General features: G+C 42.8%; 1 protein-coding gene across 6 annotated transcripts in view; it reads right to left on the bottom strand.

Moving 5' to 3' along the window:
* The window catches only part of Eif4g3 (eukaryotic translation initiation factor 4 gamma 3), a 230,731-nt gene that overhangs the window by 44,291 nt on the left and 162,976 nt on the right, over positions 1-23,464 (bottom strand). For all 6 annotated transcript variants that reach the window (XM_087906998.1, XM_087906999.1, XM_087906997.1 and 3 more), the window contains 6 exons: positions 16,673-16,761; positions 11,765-12,014; positions 8,708-8,841; positions 7,359-7,478; positions 3,237-3,407; positions 2,119-2,316 (listed from right to left, as the gene is read on the bottom strand). In XM_087906998.1, the coding sequence (XP_087763124.1) occupies positions 2,119-2,316; positions 3,237-3,407; positions 7,359-7,478; positions 8,708-8,841; positions 11,765-12,014; positions 16,673-16,761 (962 nt within the window). The remainder of the gene's footprint in view (positions 1-2,118; positions 2,317-3,236; positions 3,408-7,358; positions 7,479-8,707; positions 8,842-11,764; positions 12,015-16,672; positions 16,762-23,464) is intronic.

The following is a 23,464-nucleotide window of genomic DNA, read 5'->3' on the forward strand; positions in this document are numbered from 1 at the left end:
GGCAAACTAGGAGCTGCAGTTTAGACAAATGCAGCAAAGCTGCCATAAACTGATATCAACCCACAAAGAACAGCAATGAGAACACGGTGCAGTCTGGCCCACAGCTTCAAGAAGAGAGAGACTGTGATGGCACATGTGAAGTGGAACAGGCCTACAAATCCAGCATTTGGGAGGTGCAGATGGGAGAGGAAGGGTCAGAAGTTCAAAGTCATCTTTAGCTATAGAGTGTGTCTGAAGTTGGTCTAAGCTACAATAGACTCTGTCTTAAATAACGATCCCTCTCCCCCTTTTGAAATGAGAGAAATGAAAGCAAATGCCTTTCAAAGTCAAAGCCAAAGCTAGACCATGCCATCTACTATATGGCACCCAATATACGGCAATGACTACAAAATACAGGAGAGAATCAGGAAGTATATCTATCAACAGGTTGGTATATGAGAGAACACTAACCTGACTAGATTCTAGAAATATCTAAAGTTCTTAATACCCCTATTTCTATACACTTTGGTGCTGTCCAAGGACACAAGCAGAACCAACACAGTTCCACAAGCATTTTGGAAAACATACCAGTCTCAATTATAGTAAGTGTAAAATAGAGCAAAATGGGAATGACAGGCTAATTGTCCATCGTGGTGCAGACCCCTAATTCCAGCACCTGGGAGGCTGATGTAGGAGGATAATGAGTTCCAGAGTAGCCTCAGCTATACAGCGAGACCCTATCCCAACAGGCCCAACCCTACACCAAGGGGGTCTAACATTGTACTATCAGCCCTTATGTAGAAAATGGGAAGAACATGGAAAACAACAATGCTTGCATAGAGGAACTAGAGTCAGAAGTGCACTACCCACAGTACAATGAAATAAACGCAACTTGTGATGGTCTATGTGGTGGGAAGAGATAAAAATGAGATGAGTCAGAGATGGAGAGATGGCTTAGCAGTTAAGAGCACCTGCTGCTCTTCCAGAGAATCAGAATTCTGTTCTTAGCACCCATGCCTAGCAGGTCAAAACTGCCTATTAACTCCAGCCCCAAGAACTCTGACACCCTCTTCTGGCCTCCATAGGCACCCTGAACACACATAGCATGTACTTACACAGAAACACACACACACACACACACAAAATAAAAAATAAAAAAAAAAAAGCAAAAGAAATCTTAAAAGAAATGAGCTGAGTGAAGTATGGGAGAACTCCCTACATACAACAGAGGTGGAAGCCCCACACTGCAAGTACAGGGGAGCATTTAAAGTTAGGCTGAGAGAGTCAGGCCAAGGGTTCAAAACCTCAAGTTCTAGATACTTATTAATATTCATATGTAATTATGGATTGGATTAAATGTCTGGACATTTTTTCAGAATATTTATTTATTTATTATGTATACAATGTTCTGTCTGTATGTATGCCTGCAGGCCAGAAGAGGGCACCAGATCTCATTACAGGTGGTGGTGAGTAAACATGTGGTTGCTGGGAACTGAACTCAGGACCTCTAGAAGAGCAGTCAGTGCTCTTAACCGCTGAGCCATCTCATCAGCCCATCTGTGGACATTTAAAGAACAGGAAGGTATTTATTTATTTACGTGCTTTTTGTTGTTGACAGGGTCTTACTCTGTACCCTAGGCTGGCCTATTCCTAGCACGTATTCTCTTGAGTGTTCGGATTGAAGGCAGGAGCTAATATGCTCATCAAGACAGGAAATGATCAGATTTTAAACATTTTTGGTAACAACTATCTTTTCATTTCAGAGGCCAGAATTAGAATAGTTAATTTAATTTTAAATTTAGTTCATGTTAAAGTTAGCATCTGCTCTAGTTCTATAAGATGACACTCCAGGATAAAATTGTTGCCTAGGACATAATTCTACTTAAACTTCCTCAGTCTTTCCGGGCTGGAGGAATCATAAGCCTATGCCAATTTCAATCAATCTCCACAGACCCCACAGTGGTGGGGACAGACGTTACTTTAACACAGATTCTTTTTAATCAGTGAGGACCCTACACATGAGCACTAGCAATATATTCTCCCCTTTCCATTGCCCCAATAATACTCTGGGAAGAATGTGCAGCGAGGGGAGAATATACCTCTTGGTGGTTCTGCTTTTACTGCTTCCTCTCTTCTTACCGTTACTAGGCATCGACACATGTTTGCATACGCCACAGAGAAACTGGGCTCATCAATAGCCTTCTCAAAGACAAGGTCGATGACTCCCTTCAGTCGCTCCTCGGTGTCCACGGTAAGTCCCGACACTTGCTTCATCAGTTGGTTGAACATCTGTGGTGTTAGTTTATTTAAGATACTCCGAACTTTTCTGAAAAGTTCCTAGGAGGGTTAAAATAAAAAGAGCATTAACTAGTCTTACATACATCCACTTAAACAAGGCCAATGCCCAATACCCGCTTTCGGTTACTCATCATTTTAGGAAGGAATGACTTCAGTTACTTAAAGGTCAGAAAAAATCACCTGTAGTTTTAATCCTCCCACGGCCCCAGGAATTCCACTCGGGGCCCCCAGTGCCCTGTACAGGACCAACTGCAGAGCAGCCTATTATGCCTTTCTCACACAACAGGAACAAGATGCAACTTTAAAAAGGTTACATGAACTTTTAAATCATGATTGTTTTTAGAAATTTATTACTAATTAGGTTAAGTAAAAAGATTTTAATTAAAATGAACCTTTAAATAATGTAGAAATGATCGGAAGGCAGAGGTAGGTAGACCTCAGTGAGTTCGAGGCCAGCCTGGTCTAGCTACCAAGCAAGTTCCAGGACAGCAAGGACTGTTACACAGAGAAACCCTGTTCAAAAAAAGTACATGTATGAAAATGTCATAATGAAACCCATTATGCAAATAATTTGTTAATTAAAAAAATGGAGAAAAGCATGCCTCATATGAACACAGTGAGAGCCACAGAAAAAGACAGTGATTTCTTCTTTATCTTTGTATTGGAGATCAGACTACAGCCTTGCCCAATCTCGGTAAGCCTTTGCAGAGTGACATTTAAATCCACCAGTAAAGACAAAACAGATTATCATTCCTAAGGCTTACAGACAATGCCTTTAGGAAAAAAGGATAAAAAGCCAGGTATGATGGCTAACATTTTTCATGTGTCAGAATCTCTGTGAACTGGAGCCAGCCAGGGCCTGTCTCAAACAAAACAAAACAAACCTTTCCACATATTGAAAACGGAAGAACTTACAAGGGAAGGCTCAAGCCCCTAGAGCACAGGCACAACCCTCTCACCTGCGTTTTAATGCTTTCAGGGTCGTCGGCCTGGCTGTCCCGCTTCTGGCTGGGCTTCCAAGCGTTCTCTGCCTTTCTCAAGTGCACATCTTCCTTTACAGACACGGTGATGATCTTTCTGGGCTCCCTTCTCTGGCCAGGCTGAGACCTCCGAGGTCCAACATTCAACAACTAGGACAAGAACATTACATTCATTCAGAGAACCCAGAGTGCCCGTGTCTGCAGGGCTGCTCAAGCTTCATGTTCACAGCAAACCTTCTGATGAAAAGACGAGGTATTAGGTGTCTGAGTTAGAAATAATCTTAAGAAGAATAAAAATGGTCTCAGAATACCATCATTACAACATCTCTACCTCTTAAAGTGCCAAAAGGATAAAAAAAAAAAAAGAAGAAGAAGAAAAAGAAACCCAAAAACAGGGGGCGGGAGGTCTCTGATAAACTGTCATTCCCATTCCTGCTCAGGAAACCTGGGCTCAAGGGAAGCTGCACTGCACAGGCAACGGTGGCCGAATCGCAGCCAAAGCAATGACTGGTTACTTCCTACTCCACAAATATTCAGAGTAGACCACAGTGGCAATCTGCCCCAACACTAGCTATTTAAAAAAAAAAAAAAAAAAGACAAGGAAAGAAGAAACTATTTGTACCAGTTGTAGTAGCACACACCCATACACCTGCCATCCTAGCACATGGAACAGGACACAGAAACGTCCACCTGAGCTAAATAGTGAGCTCTAGGAAAGCCTGAACTAAGGGTGAGACCCTGTAGTCATATTTTGTTTGTAATCTAACAAATAAAGCTTGCCTGAAGATCAGAGGGCAGCGTTAAGCCATTAGAGGCTAGGGAGTTGTGGCATACATCTTTATTCCAGGATTTGGGAGACAGAGGCAGAGGGAGCTCAGTTAGTTCAAGGCCACCCTGGGCTACATAAGATTGAAATCTGGCTAAAAAAAAAGAAACAGCTCACACAGAGGTGATCCCAGCACTAGGGAGGTGGAAACAGGAATGATATGGCCTGGTGGAGAAAGGAATATAAGGAGGGAGAGACAGGAGTTCAGAGCAGTCTGAGGATCACCCCTGCAGTCTGAAGGACATTGGTAGAGGTGAAAGTTCTCTCTAGTGGCTGCCGCACTACTTCTCTGATCCTTCAGTTTTCATCCCCTAATATCTGACTCTGGGTTTTTATTATTAAGAACAATTAGAATTTGTGCTACATTTGACACCCAACTTTTGGGGTACAAATTCATGAAAAAGCCACTTTCGTTCCTTGTAGGTCTGGAGCCACTGGCCCACCAGCTAGGTTTTCCTTTTTTCTCTCCTGGTGGGATTTCCTTGGACCCTCTTCTGGGACTGCTGCCAAACTAGGTAACTGTCTTATACCAATGATCAACCAAGCACTAGGAATGGTAGTGACAAGTGGGCATCAGAATAAAAGTGTGAATCCCCATGAAGATTGTCTGAAGAATAAATGACACAGCACTGATGACAGGATCGCAAACATTAAAAACAAACAAGTAGGTGGGGAGATGGCTCAGTGGTTAACAGTGTCAACTGTTCTTCCAGAGGACCCGGGTTCAACTCCTAGCAATCACATGGCAGCTCACAACTGTCTGTGACTCCACTTCAGTGGACTTGACATCCATGGGAAAACACCAATGCACAAAAACACAAAAAACAATATGGGTTAACTGATAGACACTAAAGACTAGGAAAATTCCATCAGGGACAGTTGTTAAACCAGGTTCTAAGGACACTCACGTACAAATGAATCTTTTACACAAGATCTAGGCCAAACAACTCCATTAAGACACTCACTCAGCCAAAGACAGTCTGGATTTCATGATCCAGATGATGTTCCTGAGGCAGATCCTGTGGGTAAGTATCTTTTTAATAGGTGGATATAATTCAAAAATGTTTCCAGACATTCAATCTAACCCACACTTGGATATAAAAACGTGTCAGAACAAATGCACTTGGGTAAAATAAAATGACAAAGTCACAGAGAAGGATTGGGAGACAGATCAGGTATTAAAAAGCAGGCTACACAAGATAAGGATTGGAGTTCAGAATCTTCAGCATCCATGTAAAAGACAGGCATGCATAGAGGTGACAATGCATATCTGCAATCTCAGTGATGGTGGATTGGGGCGGAGACAAGTGATCCTGGAAGCTTGCTGCTAGCTGGTGTAGCTGAAATACCGTCTCAAAAAGTAAGGTCAACTGTGATGTGGAAGGGCACCAGATATGAACTTCAGGTATGCCCACGGGCACATACCCTCTCATACATGTGCACCATACACACATGTACCCCATACAACAAAGAATCTTATCTGAAGATAGTCATTTACAAAGACTACTGCAAACACCAGTGAGCAGACCTCGAGACTATAACCTGCACTATCTCTTCACCCGCTTCATTCAGTTCCCAGAGGAAAGTCACCCTGGGTTAAAAGGTAACATACAAGGCAAACCGATATCTGAGCTTCCATGAACCTGGAAAGCTGAATGTCATAGGTCCCAAGTCACATTGTCCTGGGTCCCTTAATATGCCATTTGTTTGACCAAACATCCCTGAGACCATTAGGCAATTCTCTCGGCATGTACTAACAAAGCACTAGCTTAGACTAGCAGAGGGCATAAGAATGTCATCCAACAGCCTGTGAGGCCCGAGGTCACAATTTTTTTGCTTACCTAAAATCTCCACGAGTATATTTGAAGAATGATACTCTTCTGCTGTTAGTACAAAAAGTCACAGAACTGCCACCAAGTTAGAATATGGTATTTGACGAAACCTGAATCTATTTTCCTGGGCCTTGACCACTCATATTTGGCTCTGGAATAAGCTCTTATTGAAGTTTAAGATGAGAGCTGTAGTTTCCACTGACACTATAAATCATCAAATTTAAAGTATGCATTAAAATATATATATATATTCTTTAAAAACAGTTCCATATAGGAAATGACTTACACCCCACCCATCCATGTACATGCATAATCTGAACCCACACATAGGATCCTGTTCCGTGATTATGACAGATTGAAAATAAGGTGCAGGGGTGATAGGTGAGCACTGTTATGTCTACACCTGGCTTTTCACATGAGTTCCATTCTGGGAACTGAACTCAGGCCCTCAGGGTTAGTGGCAAGTACTTTACCAACTAAGCACCTCTCTCTATTCATTTGCTCTTTTCACTATTTTACAAGATACAGCTTGTCCTCAACTTATACGGCTTCCTCTGGTTCAACTATTGGAAAACAATGAACAACAATCTGGGAATAAAAACTGTGAAGGTACACGGCAAGGAGGCACCTTAACCTGGAACATTCAGGAGTGACTTATGAACAACACTGAGCAAAACGGGAGCAGCACAGATGCCACCAGCCAGAGAATAACCAATGATCCCAGACAACTGCTTCTCAGCGAAGCAGCAAGTAAGCAGAGCCACAGAATGGGCAGTGTGATGCCCAGTGAAGATCCCCTAGGGATGCCACTTCTTCCTCTGAAAAGCCTGCCACTGTGTGTATGACAACCTGTAGGTTACCAATACTACACTTATCATTTGTCTAAATTTTGACTTCATGGCCTAGATTAAATGAGAGCAAACAAAAACTACATCACCACAGCCATGTCTAAAAAATAAATAAAAAGATCCAGTCAGTACACCCCTATAGGTAAACTCTTTAGGAGTGACGCAAACATCATCACTAGTGGAGCACAGCCTGGGGCTATGCTCAGTTCCAAAACTGGCAATCCATGCCTGCTCTATACTTAGTAAATCTGAGGAAACAAACTCAGAGAGGATTAGCTGAGTGTCACAGAACATCTAGGTGACCGTGATGTCCCAGAACCTACCAAGGTTGGTGCTACAGCAAAAGTATGTGCAGGCCACTTCAATAGAAAAGTCAGAGACAAAGACCAGACCAAGTCAGTACAGAAAAAAACCACACAGAGGGACATTATGCTTTTGCTTTAATATTCATAAGGACACTATGAAGGGTCGTCTTTGCCTTTTCTAGTTCTTGATCACAGGACTCAGCAAACAATGACACCACTTCCTGTCCTCAGACAAGATGTCTACCACAGCATTCTAACTGACTTGGTTGTTGTAGGGAACAGGCACTTACAGGCACGCCTCTTCCGCCAGGCGTATGCCTTCCGAAATCTGCAAAGGCTGGGGTGAAGTCGGGTCCGCGAGGCAAAATGCGAGGGTCCAGGGTTCGCATTGGCAATCTGGGCTGGTTGATCTGCACGCATGAAGAAGCAAAGAAAAACTTAAAGCACACAAGTTCCGGTTCATTCAGGGCCAGAAAGTTACCACAGACTTCTGTGATGCTGTAAGCTGATGAGGTAAGTCCTGGACTCTCCACCAAAGGAATTAGCTCCTGAGCCATTAGGATGTCAGTGGCTGTCTCCAGGGATGATTAGCATTAGACCGGTGAAGTGAGGGTTTTACCCATGCTTCACCTCACGCCCCTACTCTCTTTATTAAATAGACAGCCCTGACTTTAATAATTTTCACTGTGCACCATATAAACCAAATGTAAAGGGGAAGGAAGCAGGGGCTGGGGAGACGGTTCAATGGTTAGAGCACTTGCTGCCCTTGCAGAAGACTGGAGTTTAGTTCCCAGCATCCACATGACAGTTCACAACATCTGGAACTCCAGGTCTAGGGGATCTGTATGGACATTAGGCAAACATGTGATGCACATACAATCATGCTGGCAAATACCCACACACATAAAGTAAGAAATACATACTAAAAATTCAAAATAGGAGGAATGTCTACCTAAATGCAAAGGTGTAGGAACTTTAATCACTTTAAGTAACTATTAAGACAATTTTTATATATACAACATCTGAATTATGTCGCCTGCCAGTGAAGCTTCATTTTTGTAACTATCTCCTCGGGTTTCTGACCCCTCCTTGTTGCTACTCCATATCAAAGTTTAGAACCTGGGAAAGAGCTCTATGAATGCAGTCTTGCCTCCTCCACCTCATAGAAGGTTTTATGCCATCACTAGAAGAATAAACAATAAACAGACACATTAATACGTTCTTAAAAACCAACACTCAGGGCTAGAGAGTAGGTTCAGTAATCAAGGGCACTTATTCCTTCAACAGACTAGGGTTCAGTTCCCAGCACCCACACAGTGTGGCTCACAAATATCCTCAACCCCAGTTCCAGGTAATCTCTGACACCCTCTTCTGACCTAACTGGGCACTGGAAGCATACATGCAAGTGAAACACTCGTACACATAAAATTTAAAAGAAACAACAGTAAAAAAAATCAGTACTGAAGAAGGGGCCTAAACATGCTTTTCAATATACTAAAAACGATAGTAATTTGGGAACACCTAGTTCTCAAGCATTGCGTGTGGTACTTGAATGCTTATGATCCAGCAGTTCCCTAAGAGCTGCTTGTCCTGTACCTGTCGCATGAACACCTGGCTTTCTCCCGAGCATGTGGCTTACCTTGTCGAGAACCACGTCGCTGATGGGAGGCAGGCCCTCTGGTTTTTGGATACAGGGAGGCATATACTGGAAGTCCAGTAGGAACTCCCTGTCATATTGCTTCTTGCCTTCAGTATCCACAGGCTTCCAGGACTCTAAAAGAGCATCATAAGCACAAACTGTTGGTCCAAACCTCTTTCAACACCTCCTCAAGGAAACACAGGAGCCAGCTCAAAAAGTCAGCACAGGATGACAGCCGAAAGAATGAACACTCCAAACCAATCTTGGCTCTTTCGAAACTGGGAAACCCAGAGCAAGGAGCAAGCACTTTCTACACATCCTCATGAGAACCTCTGGCCAGTCTCCTGAGGACATACAGCAGTGCTTTTAGTAAATAAACCTTAAGCCAAAAAGACCATAGAAACAAGGAATCGGGTAAGACTTAGTTTCCTGGGAAAATGGTCGGCATATGGTTGGTTGCTCACATAAAAATGTTATTCTAGAGAAAAGAAAAGGTAAATAAAAAGACACAAAACAAAAACAATTTACTTCAGACAATGAAAATCTAGTCAGCTGAATAGAGATTTTCTTCTTTGTCTTCAGCTTAATTTGAAGAAAGCTGAAGGTACCACACCCTTCCTCTATAACCCCTGACTTCCAGGTTCTAGAGTGAAAATGTCACTGTGAGCCACTATGGAGCTCAGTTCAGACTTCCGGGGCTAAAGTGTGAGCCACCAGGACTGTCTTTAGTAGGAAATTTGAATTAGGAGTTTGCCATAGGAATTCACCTATTTGTACTATATGAACTATATAACCTCACCCTTGTTTAAAAAATCAGTTAAAACATTTAATTACGTGTATATGTATGTGTCTATGTGTGGGTTTGTGCCCATGAGAGCAGGGCCTGAAGACGCCAGAATAGGGAATGGGATCCCCTACATACAGGCAGTTGTGAGCTGTTTGATGTTAAGGCTGGGAACTGAACTCTGGCCTACTGCATGATCGGTATGTGCTTTTAAGGGTGTAGCCATTTCCAGATCCCTGGCCTTACCTTCATTATGTAAAATTAGAAAACTTCTATATGAAACTTTATTGGACATTAAAAGCAAGCCACTATCTCCGTCTCTCCTTTCCTTCTTTGACAAGACTCATTGAAATCAAGCCCCAGGCTGTAGTGGTGATGGTGGATACCTTTAATCCTGACATTCAGAAGGCAGAGGAAGGCAGATCTGAGTTTGAGGACATCCTGGTCTACAAAACAAGTTCCAGGACAGCCAAGGACACAAAGAGAAACTCTGAGGGGGAGAAGAACAGAATCAAGCCCCAGATCGTGCCAGGGTAACAATCTATTTTATATTAACTATATTTATTAAAAATTAGGTAATTATCAGGTCCTAGGATTTAAACCACCCCATTCCCAACCATTACTGCTACACACTGGATTACAAAGTCAAAGGATGTCAGAGAGCTGGACCCTGCAACCGGGCAATGACAATACTGTCGTCACAATTTGTGAAGAACAGGCTGGTGGTCACTGTCAGTGTTTAGTGATCTGGTACAAGAATGGACCTGAAATACTGTTCCTGAAATTTAAAAATAAGTGTTTAGGTGAATGGATTTTTTTTTGTTTGTTTAATAGTTGCAAAATTCAATGAGCAGTAGAAATGTAATATCATGATTTCAAAAAGCCCACCCACAGCAGTGGTACCACACACAACAGGCCACTTGGGGAAGTAAATGCATGTAATCCCAGTTCTTCTGGAGGCTGAGGCACAAGGACTGCAAGCCAAGGTCAGCCTGGAATACAGAGTGAGTTCTGCTGTAGCCTGGGTGACATCATGGGAGAGTTTCAAAAGTGAAAAGAAAAATAGGGCTGCAACACAGTTCAGTGGTAGAAAAGGGTCCTAGCACTAAAACTAGATAAAAATTTAAAAAATTAGTACTTAAGGTAGGAAATATAGGCTAGTGGTTCCTAAACATTCCAGATGACACAATGTTCACAGGGCCTGGGGGAAGTGAGAGGAAGGAGCTGGAGGGTTGATATGATCAAGATGTATTATATATGTTTACTAATTTGCCCAAGAATAAATAACCATTTTGAAAAAGTGACAAGTTAGGAGTGGTGAATGGTGCCCACAATCACTCTCTCGTTAGGCTGAGGTAGGAGAAGCGACACAAGTTTGAGGGCAGACTATGCTATGTAATGAGATCTTGACTCAAGGACTTCATGAAGATAAACAAAGAACTGAGATAAGTTCTCAGAGCTACACTTACTCTTACGACAAAAAAAAAAAAAACCAAGAAAACATAGCAACATTTTTCATTTATTATGCTTTGTAATTTTATTGCTTATTGCTTTGTAATTGCAGCCTGTACAAGGAGTTAAATGAAGCGGTTTTAAAAGCCCTGGCCTGGGCTATCTCCAAGTCTCACATTCTAACTCTGCAATTTTACTCTGTGCTGGTAGAGGAAGAACTTCTCATGCAAGGAGCCACCTGTCCACATGCCGACAGCAAGGCCCGCTACAGTGTACCGCAGCAGTCAGGCGTGCAGTGCTTACTGAGATGCTGACAACAGATCAAAACTCTGTCATGCCAGGGCAGGGTCTGTATGCACGCACGGTGTCCGGCTGTGAGTGAGACCCTCCAGAACTCATGACCCCAACTCTGCAGCACCTCCTCGCCATGCAGGTCTGTATAAGCTGGCTGGTCTGTACAAGCATTCAGTCACTAAGAGTCAGTTTGGTCAGGGGAAAACAGACAAAACCCCTGAATCCGCATCACAGGGAATGCCCACTCTCAGGGCACTGCTTACCACTACAATACAATACCCATTAGACCAGCGCAAAGAGAAAAGCCCGTTTCTACAAGCTGCACTGCAGATTCCCACTGGATGCTGTTCTGGGGCAGTAAGGTTTGGACAGGACTCTAAGATTTACTAGTCACTAAGTGCCATATTGGGCTAACCTATCTGTCCGGTAAATCTTACTTTAGAATGAGTACTTCTCTGTGGAGACATCTCCTTAAGACCACGCAGGAGGAAATGGTTAAGGGACACAGGAAGCCAGGGCCAACTTACCTGCTTTAAATGGTAAGGTGATTCCATCCCCAGAACTATCAGTAGAGCCTGAATTGGCGTCGCCTCCTTCCCCCTCAGAAGTACTCTCGGCACCATTGCGCAGAGGCTCAGCTTCTTCTCCATTTTCTTCCCCAGGTTTCACTCTTTTCAGGGCAGAGGGGTCTCTCTCAAAGTGAAACCCTTGGCTCATTTTATCTTGCTCAGGTTCAAGTACTCTGTCATCTGGAAGCTCCTCCTCTTCAGCTTTAGGCTAGAGTACAAGGCAACACAGAACTCACATCAAATATACATAACAAAGGCATACACTACTCCATCAAAACAAAAAATAACAAAACACCAGAAAACATGCCGCTCAAGCTGAGTATCTGGACTCAGCACACAGGACAGGAACTATTCCATCAGTTGCCACACGACAGACAATTCAGACAGCTACTGAAATGCTTCGAGCTGGGGCTGATGGAAGCTAAACGTAGTAAAGGCTGCATGAAAGAACCGCTCCCCCCCCCCCTTTTTTTGAGACAGGGTTTCTCTGTGTGTAGTACTGGCTGTCTTCGGAACTCACTATATAGACCAGGCTGGAAATCAAGAACACTCCTGCCTCTGCCTGCCAGTGGACCATCCCCAGCTAAGAGTTGCTAATTGTTAAAAGCTGATGGCCTGAATCTAAGCAAGTATGTTCCTCTCGCTAACACAGTTTATCACATATCAAAAGCCACTAGAGGGCAGAGGCTCCTACATGCCTCTAGCTTTGAAACAGTATTCATAAATTGAATTAAAGTCCTATAATCATACTCTACCTTACAAAGAGGCCATAGGTAGTTAAAATCTGTTAACTTGTTAGAATCCAAGAGCAAGGGCATGTATAAAGAATACACATACAAAAGAATCATTTACAGAAAAAAAAAATCTCAGAACAGTGTCTTTCTGGGGAGTCTATTTTATAGGCCAAGAGAAACTATTACTCCTCAGTTCATTTCTACCAAAAGTCTTGGTGTTGGGCAAGATATCAAAGGTCTTCACGAGCAACTGAACTCTTGAGCCAGTGTTCTCTGTGAAGTGGAGTGTCTGGTAAAGGGGGCACCCTGAATACAAGCCTTCCCAACCAGCACACACAAGGAAGGGGTTCCGATGGTAGGTATTCAGCAGACAAGCAATGGGGCTGCTGCAACAGCGCACTGTCCTGCACACAGGCCCGTGCCAAGCCTGTTCTGCACAAAGGCCCCTGACAAGCCTGTCTTGCACACAGGATGCTCTACCTTATCTGATTCATGTTAAATCAATTTTGTTAAACTCAAACATTTTTACTTATCAATTAACTATTGAAAAATACTAGCAATGTTTTCCTACAATACATCAGATAACAAGGAAAGACACAATTTAGCATTTTATCAATAGATATGGATGATCTAAAATACCTACACCTGCTGGGTGGTGGCACACGCCTTTAATCCCAGTAATTGGGAGGCAGATCTCTGTGAGTTCGAGGCCAGCCTGGTCTACAGAGCGAGTTCCAGGACAGGCACCAAAGCTACACAAAGAAACCCTGTCTCAACAAAACAGAAACAAAAGACAACAACAACAACAAAAAAGACCTACACCTACATGATAATACACACACCACTCACTATTCAAGGTCATCCTAGGCTACATAATAAACTTTCTAAAATCAGTAGCAGGAGTCATGCAGAAACCTGAGGGTTAGTCTGTGATCTATGAAACACTGTCTCAAAACAAAAAAGCAAGCAAGCAATCTAAACTTTCAGATATAGGTATCAAATTCTAAGAAAATAGATTGGAAATGATTTGTTTTCAAGTAGGCCACTTTCAACTTTTGCAAAAGGAAGACTGGGTGAAGCTACATGGTCATTCCATGTACCTGGCACTTTAGCATGCTCTCAGTACATTGACAATGACCTTGAGTTACAACTTTCCACTTCAGTGCAGGTCATCCAGGAGATTCCACTGCTGCAGCTTCCAGCAGGGAGAACCACAGACTCCATCACTAGACCATAACACTATTCATGCCCCCACCCCCAACAACAGTCTGGCAGTTCTGGAACTAGCTCTTGTACACCAGGCTGGCCTTGAGTTTACAGAGATACTGTCCTCCCTCCAGAATGCTGGGATTAAAGGCATGCACCACCACTGCCTGGTCTATATCACAGTTTTAAAAATTCTTACTTAAGACCTTGTAAAATGTAGAGGTGAAAGTCATTTCCTAAAATCAGAAGCAGGCAATCATGTACAAACACAGACTTGACACTTGGAAATTCAATTTGTAACCACAAAAGAAGCACAAGACACCTGTGGCATGAATAGTAAGCCACAATGTAAGGATACAGAATCACTGAGGAGACCACCTTGCTGGTCCTTAAGGAACAATTTTAAATCAGTATTTTCTTTTCCTCCTCCTATTTATTTATGGATATTTTAAGACAAGACCTAAGACTGTAGGCCTTACAGTCCTGGAACACACTCTATCACTCTACAGATCACTCTATAGCTCAGGATGGCCTTGAACTCAGAGATTCACCTGTGTGTGCCACCAAGCCTAACTAAAATGAGTGTATTTTCATGTACATTTTTAAGGCTATAAATGACTGAACAAAATATTTGTATGAACACCAATATGCAGTCCCATATTAACTATTCCTTAACTATATTATTTTTAAAGGGTGAGAAAATAATGCATGAAAGGGTGAGACTACCTGTGAAAATTAAGGCAAAAGCATCTAGTATTTAATACACTGCTCTAATGATCGTTATTTTAGGAAAGCACAGGACTACGATTTCTGAATGAAGACTATATGAAAAGGAGAAAATATTTTAAAAATTATAAAAATATTTCATTTCTGTGAGTGTGTGTGTGCAGTGCCCATGGAGTCCAGAAGAAATCATCAGATCCCTAAAACTGGAGCTGTAGGCAGTGATGGGTGTTCTGGAAGAGCAGACCATTCTCTCACCCCTCTAGCCTCACTACTTACAATTTCACACTGTGTGGTTAGAGAGTAAGTGACTGCTTCGCAAGGAACCAAAGCAGTTTTCACATCCCCACAGCACGACAAAACAGAGCTACAACAAACTCTTGCCCACAGTCTGGTTCTGGCTCACAAAATTGCTTTCATAAATTGTACAAATTAAGGATAATTTTTATTCTTGCTACGGTTGCTATACCAAAAAGAGCATGTGTCTTTTAAATACAAATTTCAATTTCAATACCCATCAATAGCTTACTGGAACACAATCACATTTCATCTACTGCCACAGTGTATGCACTGTATGGCCTGAAGGGCTGTGGTGGGAATATTAGTACCACAACCTTTTAAAAGGAAGGGGTCCCGACTCCACACTAAAGAAAACAATGAGTATGTGAAGGTTCATCCATTCACTATTCAGTAACTCTTAGAAATGGGTCCAGAGCACAACATGAAAAGAGTAAACTAAAGTGAATGCGCTAAACACGGCGACACCTCCTGAGGAATCCACATGCGCCGCTCAAGCCTTACCCAGACTGTGTGTGATTCCCCAGCCTCTAGGAAGTATCTTATCCTCTGCAGGAACATCATTTTCTCAGCAAGCTTCAAGGCAGGAACCAACTACTTGTACCTCTCTAAGCAGTGCTAAATCTTGTCCCTCAGCAGCACAATGATGTCACATTCATACACCTTTTTAGTGGTTGCTATGGAACTCACTGTGACATCAACAGAGCGCCGAGAAAGGAAAATAATAGGACTGCAGAAGCAACAAAAGATACCATTAGCTGTGTGAACAAGATGAAGTTTTTCTTGGAAGCAAGGGCATCTTAAGTAAATTATTTGAAAGCTGCCTTACGCAGCAAGAAGTCTCAACAGGTAACACTTGCCTTGAAAGGCTGATGACATGAGTTGGATCCCCAGAATCCACGCAAAGGTGGAAGAAAGACCTGACTCCACAAAGCTCTTTTCTGACACATGGACCATAATATAAACGTAGGTACACAAACACAAACACAAGATGCCTCGATGGAGTGAGGCTGAGAATCTCTCTCCCCAGTCCAAGTCCAAGTTGTAAATATGCTCCTTTCCTTTAGAAAAATACAGCAACCCCTAAAATATAATTCTATAGTATCTTCAGTAACATGTAAAAAAGGAAGAGTTCAAGGGACTATCAAGAAAGCCAGCTGGGAATGTCCATTATGAAGTGCTAGGCACAAGGAACTATTTGACTTTGGGTCCCCAGAGCACAGAAAGGCCTATCCCTGGAGCTCAGTGACCAGCCCAGCTAGCTCATCTCCAGGTTTAGTGGCGATGGACTAGAAAGTTATGGATGAAGTGACAGAGTGAGACATCCAGCATGGACTTCTGGTTTATATACATCTAATGTACATGCATGCACCTTAATATACAGGTTCAAACAAATGTAGACGTTTATCACACACAACGCATAAAATAACAAATAAAACCACAAATAACATCCCAAACACACAGTTCCTAACTAGGAAGAGTCGATCAAACTTAATTATTTAGAAGAAATATTTTCACAGAAGAGCAACATTATTCAAGGAAATCAAACATGTTATCAAAAGTCTTAAAAACAGACCCTCCCGACATTAGATTTTCAGCTTGATAAACCAAGATCTGATTGGAAAATGTTATCTCAAGAAAGCCAAATGTTGCCAGGCAGTGGTGATGTACACCTTTAATCCCACCCAGTACTCGGGAGGCAGAGGGAGGCTGATCTCTGTGAGTTCGAGGCCAGCCTGGTCTACAGAGTGAATTCCAGGAAAACTAGGACCATTATACAGAGAAACCCTGTCTCAAAATGACAACAACAAAAATCCCCAAACAAACAAACAAAAAAGGAAAGTGACAGGTCTTCATGAAATGACATCACTGGTCTTGGGAGAAGCTCAAGGGGGCTGTCACTCACCTCTGCCTCTGCCTCTAACACCTCATCTGGGGTTCGGGTCCGCTCTTTCACTTTCTTCCATGTCTTTGGTGCAGTGGTGGTGGTCTGCACTGAAATACAAGATCAGTTCTGTTACTTATCTCTGCAGTCTGCTGGGGACTGACACGTAAAACGTCCTTGCATTCAAACCCAGCAGCACAGAGAAAAATCACCTACGGTTAGGAGCCAGATGACAGCCAAGTGAACACTTGTATGGCAGCAGCCTCACTAATCCAGTGTAAGGTAAGTGTGTTAGACACAGCTCAGTTTTCCATCGGTGGCATGTGATTCAGAAGGGATGGAGCACCCCTAATCTAAAACTTCAGTTTTGTTTTGGGTGGTTATTTTTGAGGCAAGATCTCATCATGATGTGCTGGTTGGCCTGCAACTCTATGTAGACCAGATAGATCTTGAACTCAGAGATCTACCTGTCTCTGCCTCCAGAGTCTGAAGCAGCTGGACTTTCAGGTTAGAGACACTCCTCTAGTCATGTCTGCACACACACACTTCTGAACTGGAAAGCGGAGGTCTCAAAGGCTAAAGTTCCCAGCACATCAGACCATAGTGACACAGACTAGCAGGAGAGCTAAGTCTAAATCTGATTCTGGTCTTATTAGGCAAATGTGTGATCTTAAGAAATCCCCAGCAGATGTCAGCTATTAAGCGTAAAAATGAGGTCAGCTAAGACAAGGTTTTCCTTGAGATTCAGGCTCCGAAAGCTCTCTGTGTAAGGCTTTTCTATGGGAGGCAGCAGTGACCAATGCCCACCTTCATCTAAGATCAATGCCAATGGCCAAGGCTTTAATGGTGCTGGGGAAAACTGACTATAAAGGTAACTTTTACCAAGTATTTCTATTGGATCAAAATTCTAGATGGAAGATTGAGTTCACAAAGGCTTTTCTCTTGTAGTTGTTGCTGTTATTTGTAGTGGTGTGGAGGACTAAAGGCAGGAATACAGCCATAAAAGATATAAAATATTCATTAGACTTATGGCTCTCTCACAGATTCCACATCTGTGTCAATACATGGATATGAAATTTATCTACAATTTAATCATCACAGGGTGAAGAGAAAATGTTAGAAGGACCCTACAGCAGGCAGTCCAAGGGCCACTAAAGATAGGTAGAATTTTGAATTAAGGAAAGTCACTTAACAGAAACACAAGTAAAGTACGCAAGCCCAGAGGAGAAGGGCTCCACATCACCATGACCGGACTGTGAACACACAAACTGTTTAGGATCATCAACATTCTCAAAATCACTCCGCCATCACAAACATGCTACCATCACTGCAGGAACGTGACGGCAGACCTCAGGTCGATTTACCTTTAATCTGTTTTTCTTCAGGGATCACACTCAGCAAGAAAATATTAAGCCAGCTATTATTTTTCTTTTCAGGCCCACATAAGGTATAATATTTCGTCAGAGTATAGGAGTTGTGGGCATATATATTCTGGAGTTACCTGTTTCTCACGGGTGTTTTGGTCTGACATAGACACAGCCTATTTAAAACAATTCTCCAGAATGGTTTTGGTTTTCATTTTGCTTTCACCCTACTAAGACATACAGAGCTTGAAAAAAATCTTAGTATTTTAGATTTCATTTATTTTAATATTGGACCGAACTCAGCCAAATTCCATTCACAGAAAAGGCAAGGACAGTTGAGGGATGATTTTTTTTTTTGGGGGGGGGGAGAACTAAATATAAACTCAGACATAGTTTTCTACAAACAACAAAAACAACGCAAAACATGAAAACCTATCAATGATTTCTTCCAATAAACTATGAAATATACTGAAGACTTAAATCTAATAAGCAGCAGAAATTGATACTAATAACTGGTAGCCACCTTGTTCAACTGGCTAAAAAGTTACTTAAAGAATCTGAAGCAGTAAGTTGTGGTGCACTGAAGTGGGAAGTGAATAAAAGAGATTCCCCTTCCTTCTAAAAAACTGAGTGCTGCACACGGAAGACTGCTCTTCTATTCTACCATGACTGATGGGGTGGAGCAAAATGTGTGTGTGGGGTGTGTGAGAAGCTATCAGCTCTGGAGGGAAGAAGTTAGGAGGAGAGGCAGAGCTGCAGGCTCAGATTCCAGGACTTGGTGAACTAGGCTGAGGAAGGTGCTACAGTTGACACGGCCACAGGCTGTCGCTATTCTGGTCCACTGCTGTGCGGACACTCAACAAGACCCAGCAGGCTGTGGAAAAGAGGCGAACTATTATCATCTGCGCTATCGACAGTGCAACAGGCCCCACACGTGCTACATTGGTGAGCCACACCAGCAGTCTAAAAGAGGCATTTCTGACTTCCAAGACAAGGATAGGGGTCTCCACTCTTGTGCCAACACTGTACAAGCAATAGAAACCCTGAGGTGTTCCTAGGCACATAAGCTTAGACATGCCCTAGCTTCTCCCTTTAAGAATGACATGTCTAGGGCTGGCGAGATGGGTCAGCAGTTAAGAGCACTGACTGCTCGTCCAGAGGTCCTGAGTTCAATTCCCAGCAACCACATGGTGGCTCAGAACCATCTATAATGAGATCTGGTACCCCCTTCTGGTGCGCAGGTGTACATGGAAGGAATGTTGTATACATAATAAATAAATCTTTAAAAAATGTTTAAAAAAAAGAATGGCATGTCTACAGGCACACGTAATCAAAACATAAAATACTAAGTTTTTTAGTATTTTATGTGGTAACAGAGATGACCCACACAATATTATCATCCCATCCTTCTCAAAACTGTTACATGGTCAGCGGGAAACTATTTCCTTCTTCCCATAGTTTTCCATGAAGTGACTCAGTGACACCCATGAGAACTTAAGGGAACACAGGAACGTAACCAGCAAATGTTCAGAAGACTGTCTTATCTGGAGGTTAGGAATAGAAATTAGAGGCGGAATTAAATCAGGCACACTCCCAGTTACCCAGGCACAGAATTCAGACCCTATATAATATTGTGCCACCTTGGCTGGGTCAATGAAAAGCAAGAGCACACGCACCTTCCCGGTGCCTACAGAGGTGTTAGAACAAGTTGGGCTTGTGTTTTCACTCATTCCTCATGTAGTCTCTACTAGAGATAAGCTGTATTCTTCCAGAAAACTGTCTTTGTCCAGTGTGGTGGCGCACACATTTGATCCCAATATTCTGAAGGCAGTGGAAGGCAGATCTCAGTGACTGTGAAGTTAGCCTGGTCTACAGAGTGATTTCTAGGCCATCTAAGGCTATATAGTGAGACCCCATCTCAAAAAACAAAAACAGCAATCATAACAAAAAAAGAATTAAGTATCTTTACAAAACCTAGGAGATAAACACTGGCAGTGAAGTCAACGACTAGGTAAATGCAAAACCCACACATCTGCTAATGTTTATTAAACCCACGTAGCTAAGTTAGGACTCCTATCACTGTGAAGAGACAGTATGGCTACAGCAACTGTCATAAAGGATAATATTTAACTGAGGTGGGGTTTTATGGTGTCAGAGGTTTAGTCCATTATCATCATGGTGGGGAACACGGCAGCACGAAGACAGGCATAGCGCTGGAGAAGGAGCTGCTGCTACAAGCTGATTTGAATGAAATAGAAGTGATCTGAGGTACTGGGAATAGCTTGACCATAGGAGCCGTCAAAGCCCATACCCAAAGTGACACACTTTCTCCAAGGCCAACTCTACATCAGCAAAGCCACAACAGCCTCATAGTGCCATTCCCTTTGGGGCTGTTTTCTTTCAAACCAATATACCATTGGTGTTACTGTTTCTGTTACTATTACCTTGAGACAAAATGTCATGTGGCTGAAATGGCTTTAACCTTACTGTATGGCCAAAGATGACTTTGATCTACCTGTCATCCAGTACGCTTGGCCAAGTTTATTATTAATGATCATCCCCAAAGCTCAAGGCAGTTAAAATAGTGAGCAAAACTAAAGTGTTGGCTCTCCGATAGATCCAGCCAAGAGCAACTAAGAACCTGGCTTATCCTGTATCCCAAGGAGATAGGTGGTTGAGATCATAGTATTTTTGTCCCGGAATATTATGCTCCAGAGAAACCCCAAATACCTGAGATGTGGCTTTCAGCTTCCCAATTAGTTGGACAGTTCAATGACACGATCAAAGACCAGAGAAAAATGAATTGAAGGAGATAGTTATTTTGGTTTGTGTTTAGTTTTATTTAAAAATCTGTTTATTTTTATTTAAATGTACGAGTGTTTTGCCTGCATGTATGTATGTGCACTACATGTGTGCCTAGTTTCTTCGGAGGCCTAAAGAGGATACAGGTTACCATGGAACTAGAGTTAAAAAATGGTTGTGAACCATGATGTGGGTGCTGAGAACAAACCTGGGGCCCCCGCAAGACCAACCAGTGTTCTTAACCACAGAGCCATCTCTCCACCCTCACTGGTTTTATGACAAGAGAGGGTGTGTAGGAGCAAGGAGCTCCTGTCACAGCAGAAAAGGGGTACATGCTTGTATTGGCAGGTGGCCTCCTACTTCCCCTCTATTCCATCATAGCTTCCAATTTACTGCTGAGTGCACACAGGCAAGTCTTTTCTCAGTTAGTTAATTCTTTCCTGTATATCCCCAAAGAAAAACCCAACCACACACTTTCCAAACCTACAAGATACTTCTCAAGCTAGCAAAGGGGACACTACCCCAGCATCGTCAACCCACAGCATTCCACTTGCAGCTCTCCCAATATGCACACTCATCTCATAATGGAAAATGTCTATTTCCATATTATTATATGGAATTATATATTATATGGAATTATATTTCCAAAGACTATTTCCATTGTCTTTGGAGCTTGGACCTCCAAAGCACCAAAAGCTATATACAGCCTTGTGATGTGGGATATTCTTCTGTAGGCTGCAAATATATGCTGTTTTTATTGGTTGATGAATGCAGCTGCTTTGGACTATACCTAGGCAGGAAATCCAAGCACAGATACAGGGAGAAAGAAGGCAGAGTGGAGAGAAATGCCAGCAGCCGCTGGAGGAGTAAGATGGCAGAACATTACCAGTTAGTCCATAAGCCATGTGGCAAAACACAGATTAATAGAAACGGGTTAATTTAGATGTAAGAGCTAGCCAGTAATAAGCCCGAGTCATTGGTCAAACAATTGTAATTAATATTAGGCCTCTGAATGATTATTTTATAAGCGACTGAGAGACTGGGCAGGATGCAAAAAAGTCTCCGGCTAGAGTCTTGTTCTGAGTCAAACTCAAAAAGTCTCTTTTGAGACTCAAACTCTTAGCTGGGAACCCGGTAGGGTAAAACCAAGCTACATCCTTCCATGCTACAAAGGCATGGAAAAAGCATGGTGGAGGGAATATAGAAATAAAAACAAAGCAAGACAAAAACCTAACAGGGTAAACACTGGGTTCCGTTAGCTCCATGCCCAGCACCTGAAGCAGCCACTGGCATGATGAGGTCTGCCAAGGGTATGGGAAGCCCCATTCTACGGTGTTGCCTTTTCAGCCCATGCAGCTGCTCTTAGGTTGACTCTGCTTGTCTACAGGTTCCCATGTTCCTAGACCTCTACTCTCCTGGTATTTCTACTGTGCCTTCTGCTTCATCCTTACAGCCTGAGGCACTGTTCTCTGCAAGGCTGCCTGCAGACACCCTGTCCCCGCCTTACTGGTTAGCTCTGGGTCTTCCTCTGAGTTATGGATGGAGCTCCTGTGGTGGCTAAAACCCCTTAAAGAAGACGGATGAGACTGGTGATTTTGTAACTCTTCAATTCTCAGTGCTTACAAGACCTACACTCCTCGGAAGATGTCAAGGTGCACCAAGACTTGAGCAATGGCCAGACACTTGATTCGGGACAAAAACATTTGCCTGTGTTCTGCTGGCCTGGCCCCTCTGGGTGACCAAGTGAGGGAAAACACCTCCAGAGGCTGTAGTTTCTTCCTTCCTTCCTTCTTTCCTCCTTTCTTTCTTCTTTCTTTCTTTCTTTCTTTCTTTCTTTCTTTCTTTCTTTCTTTCTTTCTTCTCTCTCTCTCTCTCTCTTTCTTATTTAAACAAGCTCAAACACTACAGCCTCAAACTGCTTCTGGAGGGTCAGTAAATCATTATACACCCCAAGGTACCTTTTCTATAGTCTCAGGACAAAGTACTTGGCTTCTTGTTCTATACACACTCCATCCACGCTTGGAGACAGGCTCTCACTATGCAGCTTTCGCTGGCTTAAAACTCTCTGTGTAGACCAGGCTGGCCTTGAGCTCACAGAAATCCACCTGCCTCTGCCTCCCAGGCCTGGCTCTGTTTTCTTCCTAACAGATCTAGTGTCTTGGCTCTAACATCCAAAGTCCCTGCCGCACAAACACCATCAATGCTGTTTTAGGCATTTTGCTTTGATTTTGCTCCCAATTCTCACTCTCGATTTGTCTAGGAAAAGCTGGCTATAACCATGTCACAGCCGGAATGCTACACCTAGGAACTTCCTCCTGAAGGCCAATTAGTGACCTTTGAATTAGATCAGATTCTCAGGGCATGTGCAAAATGGAAAAAATTTTGATGCAATATGTAACAAACAGTCCCCCAAATTCTCATCCTTATGGTAAAACCTACAAGTCTACCCTTGACTGTGTGTGTGTGTACTGAGAACATCAGTGTTCAACCTCTCTACGCTAATACCACAACTGCCCTCCAAGCCCTGCGCATAACATTCTGGGGGCTCTTCTAAAGTCACCCACATTCCTTTCCCAAATGTGTAAGAGCCAAGCAGGAGGAAATCACAGCAACAACTTCACTTTGCAGCACAACTCTTCTATTATAC

The sequence above is a fragment of the Myodes glareolus genome, chromosome 6 (genome assembly GCF_982192425.1).
Source record: "Myodes glareolus chromosome 6, mMyoGla1.1, whole genome shotgun sequence".
NCBI classification, from domain to species: domain Eukaryota; kingdom Metazoa; phylum Chordata; class Mammalia; order Rodentia; family Cricetidae; genus Myodes; species Myodes glareolus.